This window comes from Sycon ciliatum, chromosome 10, assembly GCF_964019385.1.
Source record: "Sycon ciliatum chromosome 10, ocSycCili1.1, whole genome shotgun sequence".
NCBI lineage: Eukaryota > Metazoa > Porifera > Calcarea > Leucosolenida > Sycettidae > Sycon > Sycon ciliatum.
Window position 1 is genome coordinate 6,215,359 of NC_088652.1, and position 15,157 is coordinate 6,230,515.

Genomic DNA, 15,157 nt, shown 5'->3' on the forward strand with positions numbered 1-15,157 from the left:
CAAACATTGACTTGCGTCTGTGGGAGTCTGTGAGAGAACGCCCACTCCTGCCGTGGTGACAGATTCCAGGGCCACGTTGAGGGCCCCTATCTCACCACCCATGGCTGCTTCTGGACTTGTGTTAGGTTTGGATCCCGCGCACGGACTGACTGGCCACGAAAATGTTAAAAAAATTGTAAATGCATTGTTTTGGGTCCTGGGTGGCTCGCATACCGTGGCACTATGCCGGAATTTTGAGTTTTTCCGGCCAGGAAAGCCTTTCATTGAGGCGGAAGAACTTTTAAATAAAGTCCACAGCATAGTGGCAGGAGTGTGTAGCGAGAATTGCAATCAAATCCATTGAAAGACACCAGAGTTACGGTCAATTGAATGCCATTTGAAATTTATGGGTAGGCTGCTACCTTGATTGCCAATCATGAGATGCAGCTAGGGTGAAGAACGCACAACCGGAATCGTGGCTGTGGTTGTGAGGTTAAGGGACCTCCGCCAACCTAGGGTCTCGAGCTGCACTCGGTCGCGCACACCTACAACTGAGGTAGACCAAATTTGCGATGAAGACCCACAGCTGTGTACGAAAGCATGCAAAACTACTGCAAACTTCTTCACTCCACCATGTAATCAGAACAATAATCTGCACCTACCTTTGACGGCATTACTCTATTGAGTTGAACAAGAAATTGGGAGCTACAGTAGAATCTGTAACTAAAGACCAGCGTGATTGGCGACCAGCCTGGTACTACAGACCACTTTGCCTGATGGTCTCAGCCTGATGGGCACAGATGGTCTCACATTCATTATGCGATGAAGTGCAAATCTCTAACAAAGGACCAGGTGCCACTAAAGACCGCTTTATCTGGCCCTTAGGGGTGGTCGTTAGTCACAGGTGTTAATATACATGTAAGTACAGTCAACTTCGCTAATAACGACTGCGGATATAACGACAATTCGCGAATAACGACCAAATTTTCATGCCCAGAGCATGAAAATTCCCAAGTCCCATCTACCTGTAACCATACGACTTCGGATATAACGACGATCTGAATAACGACAGTTCGCAAATAGCGCAGACGCGTGCTCGGCGAAAGGCACGGGGGGCGCGTGTACTCCCAAAAATTTTCAATCTGGGTAATTGCTATTGTAATGTATGCAAATATGCTCTAAAATTCAAGAAAGGTTGCAAACAAATTGCAGAAAATTGCCGGGGGGGCCCTCGGCTCCCATGCACCCCCCTAGTTGGGGGGCCGAGCACGCCCCTGTAGCGACATGCCTTTTAGTGCCCGGAGGTCATATACACTGCTAGTCATTATTCAGCTGACCTCCGCGATACGAAAAAGTGTGATCTGCACTCCGTGAACAGCTTTGCTTCCTGTTTGACAGCTTCTTATCACCTGCTTGCCTGGTCGATTCGCAAATTATGGTGATTTTCAATGGACATGATGCCATGCGATTGCTTGATATGCAGAGAACGTGCATGGAACAGGTCAGCTGCCCTGAGCCCCAATTATGACGTGGAGCACACTAACTGAGAGATAGAGACTGGTAAGCCTGCCTTGAACAGGAACTGTGACCGGCTGTGTTTCAGAAGAAGCAGCTACGGACCAGCTGTCTATCCTCAATGTCCCACGCTCATTTCGGTACGTGCAAGAAATATCTAGTTACGATTGTAGCATGCTTGATTACAAGCGGATGTTTCAATGGCCTGCGCAACTGCACCATCTACCCTTGCAAGAAGCAGCATGTTGCGCAATTCAGATGACACTGCGTTCTTTGTGAGCAGCTCGCCAACAGCATACCTAATCAGGTGGTAGTCACGGGAGCGTAAAACCAGGTGCTGTACAAGCATATTGGCATGACCCGCACAGAGCAGATCAATGTGTCCGAGCTTGCTCTAAGCAACACCGTGTGTACCTTGCTGTTTTATTTGTTGTTGATTTTTTCTCCAAAATCAAGTAACTTCAAAGCACAAAAGATAAATCAAAAACTATCCCATTTGCAGGCGCATGAAATTCATGTTCTTAGAAATACAAGACTCATGATAGTCTCCGACTGTTACACCGGCAAGCGAGCCTCCGCCACTGCCAAAGCAGCGTGGAAGTTTTTTTCATGTCTGCACAGAGCAGATCAATGTGTCCGTGCTTGCTCCAAGCAATACCGTGTGCATCTTGCTGTTTTATTTGTTGTTGTTTTTCTCCACAAACAACAAGTAACTTCAAAACACAAAAGAAAAGTCAAAAACTAAACCATGTGCAGGCGCATTAAACTCATGCTTTTTTAGAAAGACAGGACAAATGACATATTAGTCAGTCGATAGTTCATGATATTCTCCGACGGTTACACCGGCAAGTGAGCCAAAGCAGCATGGAAGTTTTTTTTTATCGCTCTGCAACCATCCTGAAAATTGAATTGCATCGTTGTTTGTCGTAGCGAACCGTATGTTCATGTCCAGAAATTTATAAGTAGCCCCATTTATGCGCCCTTCTAATGTCCTGTATAGTGTGCCTTGGAGGGTCTAAGACTTGAACATTTCTAAATAACTACAACGAAGTTATCAATGCCGGTTTCTGAGGCATCGACTGGTGTCAAGTACTTTTATACTTGTAGAGCTTTAGGTATCCAGGGTAGCGGGTGCAGGTTTTGTGCCTGGCTTTCATCTGGTTCGACACTATTTGAATTGTGTTTAATGTTCATAAACTGCCCCCCTCCCCCACCAACCCCAACAAGAAACAGTTTTGTGAAACAGGGCATTTGTACAGCTGAGACTTAGAAGCCATACTCAATACAAAGCAGTTATAGTGTGTGTGTTGGGGGGGGGGGAAGGGGGGGGGAGATATGGGTCTTGATAAATGATGGTTTGCGTTCCGCAAACCGTAGTTAACCTACATGTCACAGAGCCGCATCTCCCGCATGGAGATGCCGTCCGCAGACACGCCAAAACCGGCTAAGTCTCATACGTGCTCCGCTAAAGTCGTACGCACTGCCGGGCTCCCGCGCGGGGCCCCACCCAAGCATTCGCAACCGCGATGCGCGTACGGCATGCCGTATAAGCCACCTATCCCCCTTGGGTGCAAGCTCACCCAAGGCCACCCTCGCAAGGCAGGAACACGTAAAGACATTCACCAGTTGTTTGTTGTGCCTGCCCGCCGCAGAAATTGTTTGAAATTGTCTCCTCTAAGCTTCCGCTCTCAGCGATAGTCTTACACCCACCATGGCTTTCTCGCAGGCACAAAGGGAGTCTATCCAGCAGATCAGGGCAGCAGCCCTCAGCGGCAACACACCGGAGAACGCCACGGAGCAAGAAGACGGTATGTGTGCTGATGAATTCATGCCCTATACGCACATGGGTTACCCCTCCTGTATTTCGCACGTCTCGTTGGAGACAGTCGATCGGATAAGACGAATCGAGTACATAGATCTGGCAATACTGCTCCCGCCCAAATCTATTTCTGCCGGGGAGCCAGCCCCTAAGAGGTTCCGTATAGACGAGGAAGGGGCACTTTCGGTGACAAGCGCACCGAAAGGAAAAATTGAGAACCTTGCCACTTGGACCGAGGCATGGTCTATTTTTAGGCTGATCGCCATCCGCGATCACCCTCGCTGCACCACTGCACTGATGCAGCGTCAAATACGTATGGTACAGGCAGCCTGTCTCGGCAGTCGTGGACCATGACACGCGGACACGCCAGGCCCTGTCAAAGGACCCAAGCCGATCCCTGGCAGAGCCCTCCCCAATTGCAACCTTTGCAAGAAGGTGGGGCACTTGGCCGGAGCGTGCACCTCGGCCTTTCGCGGCAAGTAGGCGAAAGAGAGTGCAAGCGCTAAATCAACTGAAATCTGCAGCCGCTACAATCACGGCGCCTGCAGCGGCCCATGTCGCTTTCGACACGCCTGCCTCTTCTGCTCAGGCTAGCACGCCGTGTCAGCCTGCCCAGCCAAGAAATAAGAGCGAACAGCAATCAGCCCCGGCACTACTTTCTTGCATTCACCCGCCCCCTACCACCCTATGAACATTGCTGCTTTACACCCCAACGCCCATATCAATAGTGATCCATTACACACTGAATTGCTGGCGCACCCAAATCCTGCATTTGTTCATTCTCTAATTAGCAATTTAGGTGCCGGCTGTTGTATCGGGTTCACTGGACCCCGTGATGTGTCCGTACGCAGCCCGAACTTGTCTTCAGTGGCAGCACACCCCGAGGTTGTCAACCAGGACCTGGCCACGGAATGCAGTCAGGGCCACACTGCTGGCCCCTTCAACGCGTCGCCACGCGTCCATCTGCGCACCCCTGGCGTAGGTGTGGTCCCCAAGAAGTCGGGCAGCCACCGGCTCATCATGCACCTGTCCGCCCCCGAGGGGAACAGCATCAAGTCGTTCATTGACAAGCAGGCCTACCATTTCTCTCTAATTACGATCGACACGATAGCAGACCATGTGCGCAGGACTGGACCTCTTGCACTGCGATAATTCAGCAGGGTGCACTGCCTGGGAGTCCGGCACATGCCGACACGCCGGGGTCATGGCCCTGATATGCAGCACCATGCAACTCGCCGCTCGCCACAACTTCTGCCTGCTCGTCCGTCACGTCGCCGGCGTCGACAACAGCATCGCAGACGCACTCTCCCGGGCCAGTTCCAGCTCTTCCACTGTCTGGTTCCGACGCGGAGACTGCCCCATCATCACTCGCAAGTGCCCAATCCGACAACGGATAATCGCATCATTCTGCAGTTGGCCAAGCGCTCCAGCCGCCAATTTTTAAGCCCCCACCTACAGTTTCCGCTGTCATTGATTATCCATGCCCTGCCGGGGCGAACCCTTCATGGTCTATCTTACCACTCTGTGGGCTTACCGGGCTTATCCGGCCCCTTAGAACACCCCTTCTTTTATTCGGGAGGTATGGTGGCCGACACCCCGCAGGCCCTGAACCGGCGACCGCTGTACTCGGGGGCGCTCCATATGTACGCGACACACGTGGCTCGTATGGCGCAAACAAAATAAGGGCCAGGCACCGCGTTGCCGTGCTACCCAGGCAAATTGTAGAGGGCGTTACGCCTACCTAGCAGGTTGTATGTTTACCCGTATACTAGGGGCACGGCTCTGTGAGCCTGACCTGCCCGCTGTCTTGTGCTCTGCGTGTATATCCAGGCTCGCAAGCCGCACGCACAACATTCCCCCGGATGTCCACCTCCCGCTGAATGATCGCCTGCAGACACCACAGCCACAAGCAACGGCTCCGCGAATCCAACGCTTCGCCGCCCGCTGTCTATTGTTCTGTGTGTCTATCCAGAGTCGCTAGCCCCACTCGCATAACATCCCGCCGGATGTCCGCCTCCCGCCGGAGGATCGCTTACAGACACTACCGCTGCAAGCTACGGCTCCGCCGAGCCAACGCTTCGCCGCCCGCTGTCTATTGTTCTGTGTGTCTATCCAGAGTCGCTAGCCCCACTCGCATAACATCCCGCCGGATGTCCGCCTCCCTGCCGGAGGATCGCTTACAGACACTACCGCTGCAAGCTACGGCTCCGCCGAGCCAAGGCTTCGCCGCCCGCTGTCTGTTGTTCTGTGTGTCTATCCAGGGTCGCTAACCCGGCTCGCATAACATCCCGCCGGATGTCCACCTTCCGCTGGAGAATCGCTTACAGACACTACCACTGCAAGCTACGGCTCCACCGAGCCAATGCTTCGCCGCCCGCTGTCTATTGTTCTGTGTGTCTGTCCAAGGTCGCCAGCACTACTCGCATAACATCCCGCCGGATGTCCACCTCCTTCCGGAGGATCACTTACAGACACTACCGCTGCAAGCTACGGCTCCGCCGAGCCAACACTTCGCCGCCCCGCTGTCTATTGTTCTGTGTGTCTGTCCAGGGTCGTCACCCCCCTTGCATAACATCCCTCCGAATGTCCACCTCCCGCCGGAGGATCACTTACCGCCGCAAGCCACGGCTTTGCAAGCCAACGCTTACGTGCCACTCCATGCGTCCACCCGCAAGGCTAAGTATCTATGGATTAGGCCAATAGCAGAGGCTCCCAGCCCGCGGGGCTGGGGAGGAGGGGGGCTCTCGGGTCGCATTTGCATTAGCCCCACGGGATGAGGGAGAACCTCGGCCAAACCAGTACAGGAACGCCCCGCCGAGGTCAGGAGGGGGGGGGGGGGATCTCCCACTAGCATAACCCACGGGTCCCCTGCTTACAATCCACGGCCACGCCGCCGGGCCAGTGTGTTCCGGGAAGCGGGCCGCCGTTCGGTGACTCGGCGCAGCATGCATACACCGCAGCTTGGCCGCCGTGCCATTCTGCCTGTTTAGGGAATGTGCACGTGTGCAGGCATATGCGTGTGTGCATTTGTGTTGCATGCATTTGTGTTGCATGCGTTTGTGCCTGTGTCCTCCTAGGCTCGCTAGCCACCGCTCTCTCAGCGCGAGCAGAGCACCTGTTTGCCAACTCGGTAGCCACTGGCACACAGCGCACGTACGCCCAAGGCTGGCGTGCATTCCTGGAGTTCATGGGTCGCATGCGCCGCGACGCACATCACCCAGATCAGAACAACGTCCTGCTGGTCGCTGCTGCAATATCTCACTCAGTCAGTGCCAGCACTCTGAGAGTCTACCTGGCCGCGGTCAAATACCACCTCCTCCGCATGGGAGGCCCGGTCGGAGTTCAATCCTCAAGCCGCATCACAGCCCTGCTCAAGGGCTTAGAGAGGGAGAGAGCGTCGCTCCCCAGGCATCCGTCAGCACGCTCTCAGCGCCAAGCGATCACCGTCCACCAGCTGAAGGCTCTCCGCCAGTTCCTGGATCTGTCCTTGTACTCCCCGGCAGACAGACTGATGCTATGGGCTGCTCTGACGACAGCCTTCCACGGCCTGCTGTGTGTGAGTGAGTACACGTCGCTGTCACCACACGGTATCGGCGGCTTCAAGACGCTGAGGCGCAAACACCTCCAACTAGCCCAGCAGGAGGCCTCTCTGCAGCTCCAGAGGACGAAGACGTCTCAATTAATAGCAGGTTGGGAAGTAGCGCTGCACCACTACGCTGACCCCGCACTATGTCCCATCCGAGCCCTGCAGGCTTACGTTCGGTCCAGCAAATGGAGCAATGCCAAGCAACCCCTCTTCAAGTTTTAGGATGCTCGCCATCTCACGTCGAACGACATCAATGCTGTCCTACACAAATGCTGTCCAAGCATCAGCGGCCATTCCTTACGCGCCGGGGGAGCCACACACACGGCAGATCGAGGCGCCCCAGAGTATGCCCTGACGGCTGCAGGCCGCTGGTCCAGCGAGGCATATCGGACGTACATTCGCAGGCCCGCAGGCATGCCACAGCACTACAAGAGCCTGCGTGTCGCAAGCCACTCGGTACCTTTATCGGAGGCACGGGCGCTGCCGATGGGCGCCGCATAGTGCACGCACATCGGCACCATTGAACTATTCATGTGTACTAAGATTTAGTGTTCCGCTGCCATAGCAACCTAGTAGTACACGTAGCCGTTCCGACGGCGCACGACCCCGCGGGTCGCTTCTGCTGCCCTTGCCTCTCTGATGCGTGATATGTGTGCATCATTTATAATCATGACCTCATACTGAGTACATGTACGTCATACTTGATTACCGATCACAGGCTCATGATTATTCATGCTGGAATAAACGCTTGCGACACCCCACAGGCTCGTCTCTCTTGTGTGGCATGAGGGTTAAATGTTGGTTTGCGTTGCGCAAACCGTAGTTAACCTACATGTCACAGAGCCGCATCTCCCGCATGGAGATGCCGTCCGCAGACACGCCAAAACCGGCTAAGTCTCATACGAGCTCGGCTAAAGTCGTACGCACTGCCGGGCTCCCGCGCGGGGCCCCACGCAAGCATTCGCAACCGCGATGCGCGTACGGCATGCCGTATAAGCCACCTATCCGCCTCGGGTGCAAGCTCACCCAAGGCCACCCTCGCAAGGCAGGAACACGTAAAGACATTCACCAGTTGTTTGTTGTGCCTGCCCGCCGCAGAAATTGTTTCCCACCCTCCCGCACCGTTTAAAAGGCAGGAGGCACGGGTGCTGCCGATGGGCGCCGTATAGTGCACGCACATCGGCACCATTGAACTATTCATGTGTACTAAGATTTAGTGTTCCGCTGCCATAGCAACCTAGTAGTACACGTAGCCGTTCCGGCGGCGCACGACCCCGCGGGTCGCTTCTGCTATCCTTGCATCTCTGATGCGTGATATGTGTACATCATTAATTTTATAATCATGACCTCATACTGAGTACATGTACGTCATAATTGATTACCGATCACAGGCTCAGGATTATTCATGCTGGAATAAACGCTTGCGACATCCCACAGGCTCGTCTCTCTTGTGTGGCATGAGGGTTAAGCATATATTCCACCTCGGCCATTTAGCAATGAAATTTATACGCCTATATTTCCCTTCTGTAGCAGGAATACAAGAGCAAGCTGTCGACAAAGGTTTTGTAGATTTGGTGACTATTCTGACAGGAGAGACCTGTGCACAAGAGGACAGCAAGACCTGATAGGACGCACTGGGCTTGTAAAAGAGGGCTATCCGGTGAGAGACAGATGCAGGATGGGTTCTAGTGTGCATCAGCGGTTATTTGCAAGCCACGCGGCAGTCATATAAACAATATACTGGTACTGTTATCTGATGTCTGGTGTTTGTCTTCCGATACGTCTACTAGGGCTATCGTGAACAACTACACGGGACAATAGTTATATCGCCCAGTCGTGGACGCGCCGTTTGCCAGGATTGAAAGGGGACGAGCTCTGGATTAAACACCAAAAGTCTCTTGTTTCAGAAGACCCGACCGAAAGTGTTTCGGGGCGGCGAATGAAACTTCTGTCAGTGCAGGAGATATTTACTGGCATTAAGAGAGCATGTCTGCGGAAAGCGGAACACATGTGCAAGTAGATCTCTCGGATTTCGCTCAAATTTTGCAGGTAGGCTTGCTTTGGGATGTAGATCGACATTTTAAAGCCCGCGCAAAATCTTTTGAAGCGAACCATTGTATTGGCATGCCCCTCAATATTGGCCCACTATGGGCACGATGTATGGGTTTACAAACTTGCCACGGCACAGCGTAGAAGAACCAGCTCTATCAAGCCAACATTACCTCACCTTAGAAGAGTTCTTGGGCAGCACTACTTAGCCACGCTTGCATCCCGGAAGACGAGGCCAATCATCCCTTGACGCCACAAATGATCGTCTTGAAAATAGCAAAATTACAAGCGCTGATAAAACAGCGAGCTACGTCCTCAATTAGCAAACACTATGCACCGAGAGATAGAAAAACACCTCTTCTAGCACTGACGAAATGTCCCCCATCATCCTTTTGGGGTTGTGGTTGTGGTTTGGAGTGACAAGTGATCACTGCTATCTGTTTTATCACACTTATCCATCGTCTAGGCGTCACGACATCGTGAAATATAAGAATAATAAAAATAAAAATAAAAGGTTTGTGTGGTTCGCTGTTGTTTACCTACAATCATTATTGAATATCCATATCATGTCGCCACATTTTCCTGCTGGATGCTAGTCGGATGGGTGCCATTCTCCAGCCTTCGACCGAGTGCTGCTGGATAATGCATGCATACCTGGAAATGATCCTGATAACTCAAAGCCGAAACAATCTACATTTTGAATGGTGGACAAAGAAGACTCGCACTTCTCACATACAGCTCTGGGCCAGTGGTTTTTCGTAGGAGTTCATGCAAGACACATGCTCCCTTGGAAAGTGGTCCTCACATTTTCCTGAGTACAAAATCCCGATACTATACATTGTAAATTGATAACACTAGCTGGGTCAGATAAGGGCGAGGGAACCAGAGAGAATTACCCCGAACACGTTCTCAATATTCATACCATCCACGTCACTAGTACCACTACTGTTATGCACATGTTTTTAAAACAATCCATGACCACAGTGAACGGATATACTGATTATGCATGCGAAATTTAGAGAGAAGTGCTACCAAACAGAAACAAAGTGTGAATAAAATTCTAGCGACTTTTGAATCATAAACATAAGCAAAAAAATATACACCTGCTGCAAGTTTATAACGACCGAGCTGCAATTTGCTGCTATGCAATGGATTTACTGACAGGGATTAAATGCACAGGTGGGATATATAATGTCAATGGTAATTCGTCCGGTGATATAGATATAGAGATTCGGTTACGAATCACCGTCAACATACATGTATAGCAAATTACTTCAAAAATCTCGCTCCGAACCGTTTACCACTGAACTTACTTGTGAAAGTTACAAATGTTATCCATACCGATCCGTGACATCAGGACACAAGAGCTGCAATGAATATTTGAGAGTATCTCAGTAATAAATGCATGCGCTACTGGAGTTTGAGGCAGTGAGATATGAAGAAAAAACTCAGAAAGACTGCAACATATGGCGTGTTTGCTGTGAAAAAGTATACCATGATACAGTTTTGTGTGAAGAGAAAAAAGGCCCTATAAGTTACTAGTTATAATTAACTGTCCACCAAGGTAACGAATTAATAATTATAGCATCAGATAGTGAGACAGCACGGCACAAGACGAACAAGTTTATTGAGACATTCTACGACATGACACTGATTTCACACGTCACCTGGCTTTATATTATCTCTTTACCTTTGTGGACTTTGAGTCATAGCTAGTAACTTATAGGTCCTTATTCTCTTTACATATTACTATTGGCTCAACAACAGAGTTAAATGATACTGCATCATTTGCATTTCGTTGAGGATATGTATCATTCTGTAAAAATTAAAAATTCCTGGGCTGTGAAAAACATTTGGCGTTATTGGATGCTGACATAAGTATGCTCTTCTTCTGTGGCCGGTCCCCCTTCCTCTGCACGCCCAGCTCCACATCCGGCACGAAGAACATCATTCTCGCGCAAATCCACACAGCCATATGCATCATTCCTAGCCAGGATCCAGCTCTCGTACGCCTCATTGGGATCCATACTAGTGCACGTGTTCTGAACCAAATCAAGTTCATCATCATGGGAAACAGTTTGAGTTCTTAAGTCCAGTTCCCAGTTAGTCAGCACTGAAAGAGGAAAACATAATATTGTCAGAACGATGGATACGTGGATAAGATATCAACTATGAACTTTGTGTCACCTTTCAGTTATGCAAAGAGAGCTGCATGTTTTCACTCCCGTTGTACGGTTAACCTCAACTTTCTGAAAATCATGCACACTTCCGAATGTATAAGTGTGTAAGATGAAGGGCAGGTCTATAGTGCTAAATATGGACTTCGGGGGTGTGATTGAGTTCTACAAGCACACATGATGCGCAGTTGCCAGCGGTAAACAATATATCAGCACACGAAGCAGAGATGCCATATGATGTTGTCGACTAGGCCTTTCATTCCATTACTCTTCAGGTCGAATACAATGGTGATTAAAGGGGAAGTTAAGGCAAAAACTAAAATTTCACCAGTTGTAGTCTTCGGGGTGCTGAGTCGAATGGTCTTGGTCCGAGAAAGCTGAGACGCTCCCTTCCTACTTGAATCCCAATCGAACTCGCGCACTTTCACCGAAACTGGGTGACTGCGCCCTACGAGATGGGGATTTGTATGCAAAATGTCACTAAAAGCGCCGTTTCGTTCTTATAAAAGCACGGATGACCGCGATTGGCCCATATGTTGTAGTCTTTTGGACGCTGAATCGACTGGTTTTGGTCCGAAAAGGCTGCGATGCAGCGTTCCTCCTTTATTCCCAATCGAACATGGTTGAAGAAGCGGTCACGTGCTCCTGGGTGCCAAAATCACCTGGTCACCACGCCAGCAGGCGACAACTTTCACACCAAGGTTCAACTCGAGTGACAGGACTGCACCCAAAAAAGGTCAAAACAGGCTGTACGTTGTACCCTGCAGGCACGGTGACCAGGTGACTGGTGTACCCAGGAGCACGTGACCGCTTCTTCAACCATGTTCGATTGGGAATTAGGGGCGAACGCTGCATCGCAGCCTTTTCGGACCAAAACCAGTCGACTCAGCGTCCAAAAGACTACAACATATGGGCCAATCGCGGTCATCCGTGCTTTTATAAGAACGAAATGGCGCTTTTAGTGACATTTTGCATACAAATCCCCATCTCGTAGGGCGCAGTCACCCAGTTTCGGTGGAAGTGCGCGAGTTCGATTGGGATTCAAGTAGGAAGGGAGCGTCTCAGCTTTCTCGGACCAAGACCATTCGACTCAGCACCCCGAAGACTACAACTGGTGAAATTTTAATTTTTGCCTTAACTTCCCCTTTAACAAGTAAGCAAGTCCTTATAACCGGCACTTTTGGCGGGCAGAGCATTGACAAAAATAGCATTTGAAAAATAGTGCTAGTGGCACCCACTCTCACTTTACCATTCAAGCGCGTGCACGCAACAAATCTCACCTTGCTGTGCTTGAGGCAATGTACATTGCCAAGCTGAAGCCTGAACTGTGGGTGCAAAAGAAGTATGTGCGCAAGTTGTCACTGTTTTGACATTGTAGTACCGTAGTCCCCACTGTTGTCTGATGCTGGTAATATTTATTGTCTCACTGTGTACTTGGCGCCTCTAGCGCTATCTTTAAAGTGCTATTTGGTCTATGCTCTAACCGCTAAATATGCTGTTGGCCCCACTAGCGCTATTTTTCAAGTGCTATTATTGTCAATGCCTTGCTCGTCAAAAGTGTCGGTTATGAGGACTTTCTTACTACCTTGTCAATCATCATTTGATTTGACCTGAAGAGTAATGGAATGAAAGGCTTAGTCGAAATAATAATATGGCTCCTGTTCTTTGTGTGCTGATTTGCTTTCCTCTAACCAAAAATCTATTTAAGCACTATATCGCGAGACATTATTTTCATGATCGATGATGTATATAAAGCTTATGATGGTATCTGCCCATGATACACAATGCACTGAGGCCTGTAGGAATGCATGTATTATTGTTCCACACAGGAATTTCGAGTTAGAGAGGCCAGACTGAAGCGGTAACGTCATTTTTCGATGGTAAAGTATTTCTAAGAAACGTGTCCAGAACATCACTCTTGGAATTTTAAGATGAATGCTGTAGTACCATTTGGTAAAGTTTTGAAACCTCTGAATGTATCAATTTCGCTTTTTCCCAGAAAGGCAGGAAAAGGAACCCTATTACTATTCAGAAGCTCCAAATTTGGACGTTACGTACCAGGATCAGGTTTCGTGGGTGTCAACTTTATTTTCCATAGCAGGAAAACTGTCGCAGCCAGCACCAGCAGTCCTGCGCCAGACCCTCCCGCAATTATCGCTGCAGATTTGGAGCCGCTTGCGCTAGCTTGGTAGCCACTGGTTGCGTCGACTTGATCAGTTGTTGGTGCTATGAAAAAAGGGAAAACATCACCAAGAACAGATTCTGGACAACATATAATATTATAAGTATTTTTGGTGCGAGGAACCATATCCTTTTCTAGTGAAATGTAGGTGACCAACATTTTCTTTACATACAGTGACTATTCTAGTACCTTTTTAGTTGCCAGATTCCCCTAACGGAAATACCGAAAATACAGTTCCAACGAGCATAACGTGTTATAGAGTAACCATAAAATCCAATCTGTTACAGATAGAATCATAAAGAGAAGTTAACTCAATTGATATATGAGAACAGCAAGACGTATGAAGGAGGAGAATCGGTAACGTTCTTGGGTTTTGAACGATTCGAACGAAACGTTCCACCATCTATTGAGGGGTGAAATTCATGCCAACTCGAGGCTACACATGTGCAACAAATGTGCCAACCTTGATGCAACGTGGTGATGCGAGTGGAGGTCGATTGAGCACTGTCTCCATAGGCATTGCTTACATAGGTGGTGACATTATAGGTCATGCCTGGAGCCAGGCCAATCAAGGTAACATTTTCAGACGCGTTGCACACTGGTATCGATGTCATATTCCCAGACATATCATTTGCAGGCCTTCCGTTCACACAATACTGGAGTATGGGAAGGTTGTTGCCTTCTGTTCGGCCTATAAAGACAGTGATGGTAGTACTTGAGAGGACGTAATTGTCAGGCGATGTTGGCGCTAATAAAAACATATTCAGATCACGTATGTATCAGTAAATTGTTCATACATCACATAGTATTTGCGGTCTGCATTAAAAAGGCCTGTTAATATGCCAATGCATATTTGTGGAGAAGGAAATCTCCCATGGGATAATTGAGAAGAAATGTTTTTTTCATTTCTTAACTTCTTCCCTTTGATCACTGCACCATCAACCAAATGCATTGGGCACACGGGTAACTAATCCCTTACCTGATTCAGCAATACTTGACCTGAGAATCATGCAATTGACATAGGAACGTCATTTGGGGAAAGAGACCATGCAAAAAGGAATGTGCGAGGTACAATACGAATCTCACAAAATTCTTCACCCCTGTTCGTGGTCGGTGTTTGATGTAATGATATCCCTTACCTTTAGGCACTGTTCCAATGCTGACTACAGGGGACATGCTACTATTGTGTCCGATCGTAGTTTTGAAGAATGCTCTGACCCTGTACAAAGTATTGGTTTCCAGGCGCGACAACACGATTGACTCGTTATTGTTACAAACTACAGTTGGTTTAGCCACAGTGTCATTTTTGTCGTACACAAAGCAGAATTCTGGTATCCAATCTCGTAGTATCTGTGGCTGCAATATGCGTGCATATATTCCAGTGTCTGTTGAGTTGACAGCTATGCCTGAGGGCGCTATAAAGCAGAGAACACAGTGAAGCACGCACAGAATACAGTGAAGCACGCAAAGAATGCCACTGAACAATACATCTACATGTACATACATGGTTTTTCCCTTTGCGAATGATACCTTTATAACAGCGTGTATCTGGGCGTGCTGCGGAGACCTCAGGCGGCAGATCCATCAACGCCCCATCATTGATTTCTTGATTTTAATTTCACGGATCCTCCAGAGTCAGACAGATGCCTATCGAAGGGAGTCTCCTAACTAAAAATGGAAAATGAGAAAGTATGTTCATAGGGGAGAAGAGGTAGAAGACTAGAATATACAGTACACAAGAGCACACCACCGGGACTCGAACCAGGGGCCTTGCTATTCGCGAGCAATGCTCTAACCAACTGAGCTACAGTATGACTCTTATCCACAGTGAGTTTAAATCTATCCGTCTT

The 15,157-nt window shown here is 49.3% G+C and overlaps 1 protein-coding gene across 1 annotated transcript; it reads right to left on the reverse strand.

Moving 5' to 3' along the window:
* Positions 1 to 9,827: 9,827 nt before the first annotated feature.
* Positions 9,828 to 14,717, reverse strand: LOC135826546 (uncharacterized). Its single transcript, XM_065339154.1, has 4 exons — positions 14,447 to 14,717; positions 13,771 to 14,055; positions 13,184 to 13,351; positions 9,828 to 11,061 (listed from the first exon to the last, which is right to left on the reverse strand). The coding sequence occupies exons 1-4, from the start codon at positions 14,481 to 14,483 to the stop codon at positions 10,808 to 10,810; spliced, it is 744 nt and encodes a 247-aa protein (XP_065195226.1). The 5' UTR covers positions 14,484 to 14,717; the 3' UTR covers positions 9,828 to 10,807.
* Positions 14,718 to 15,157: the final 440 nt, after the last annotated feature.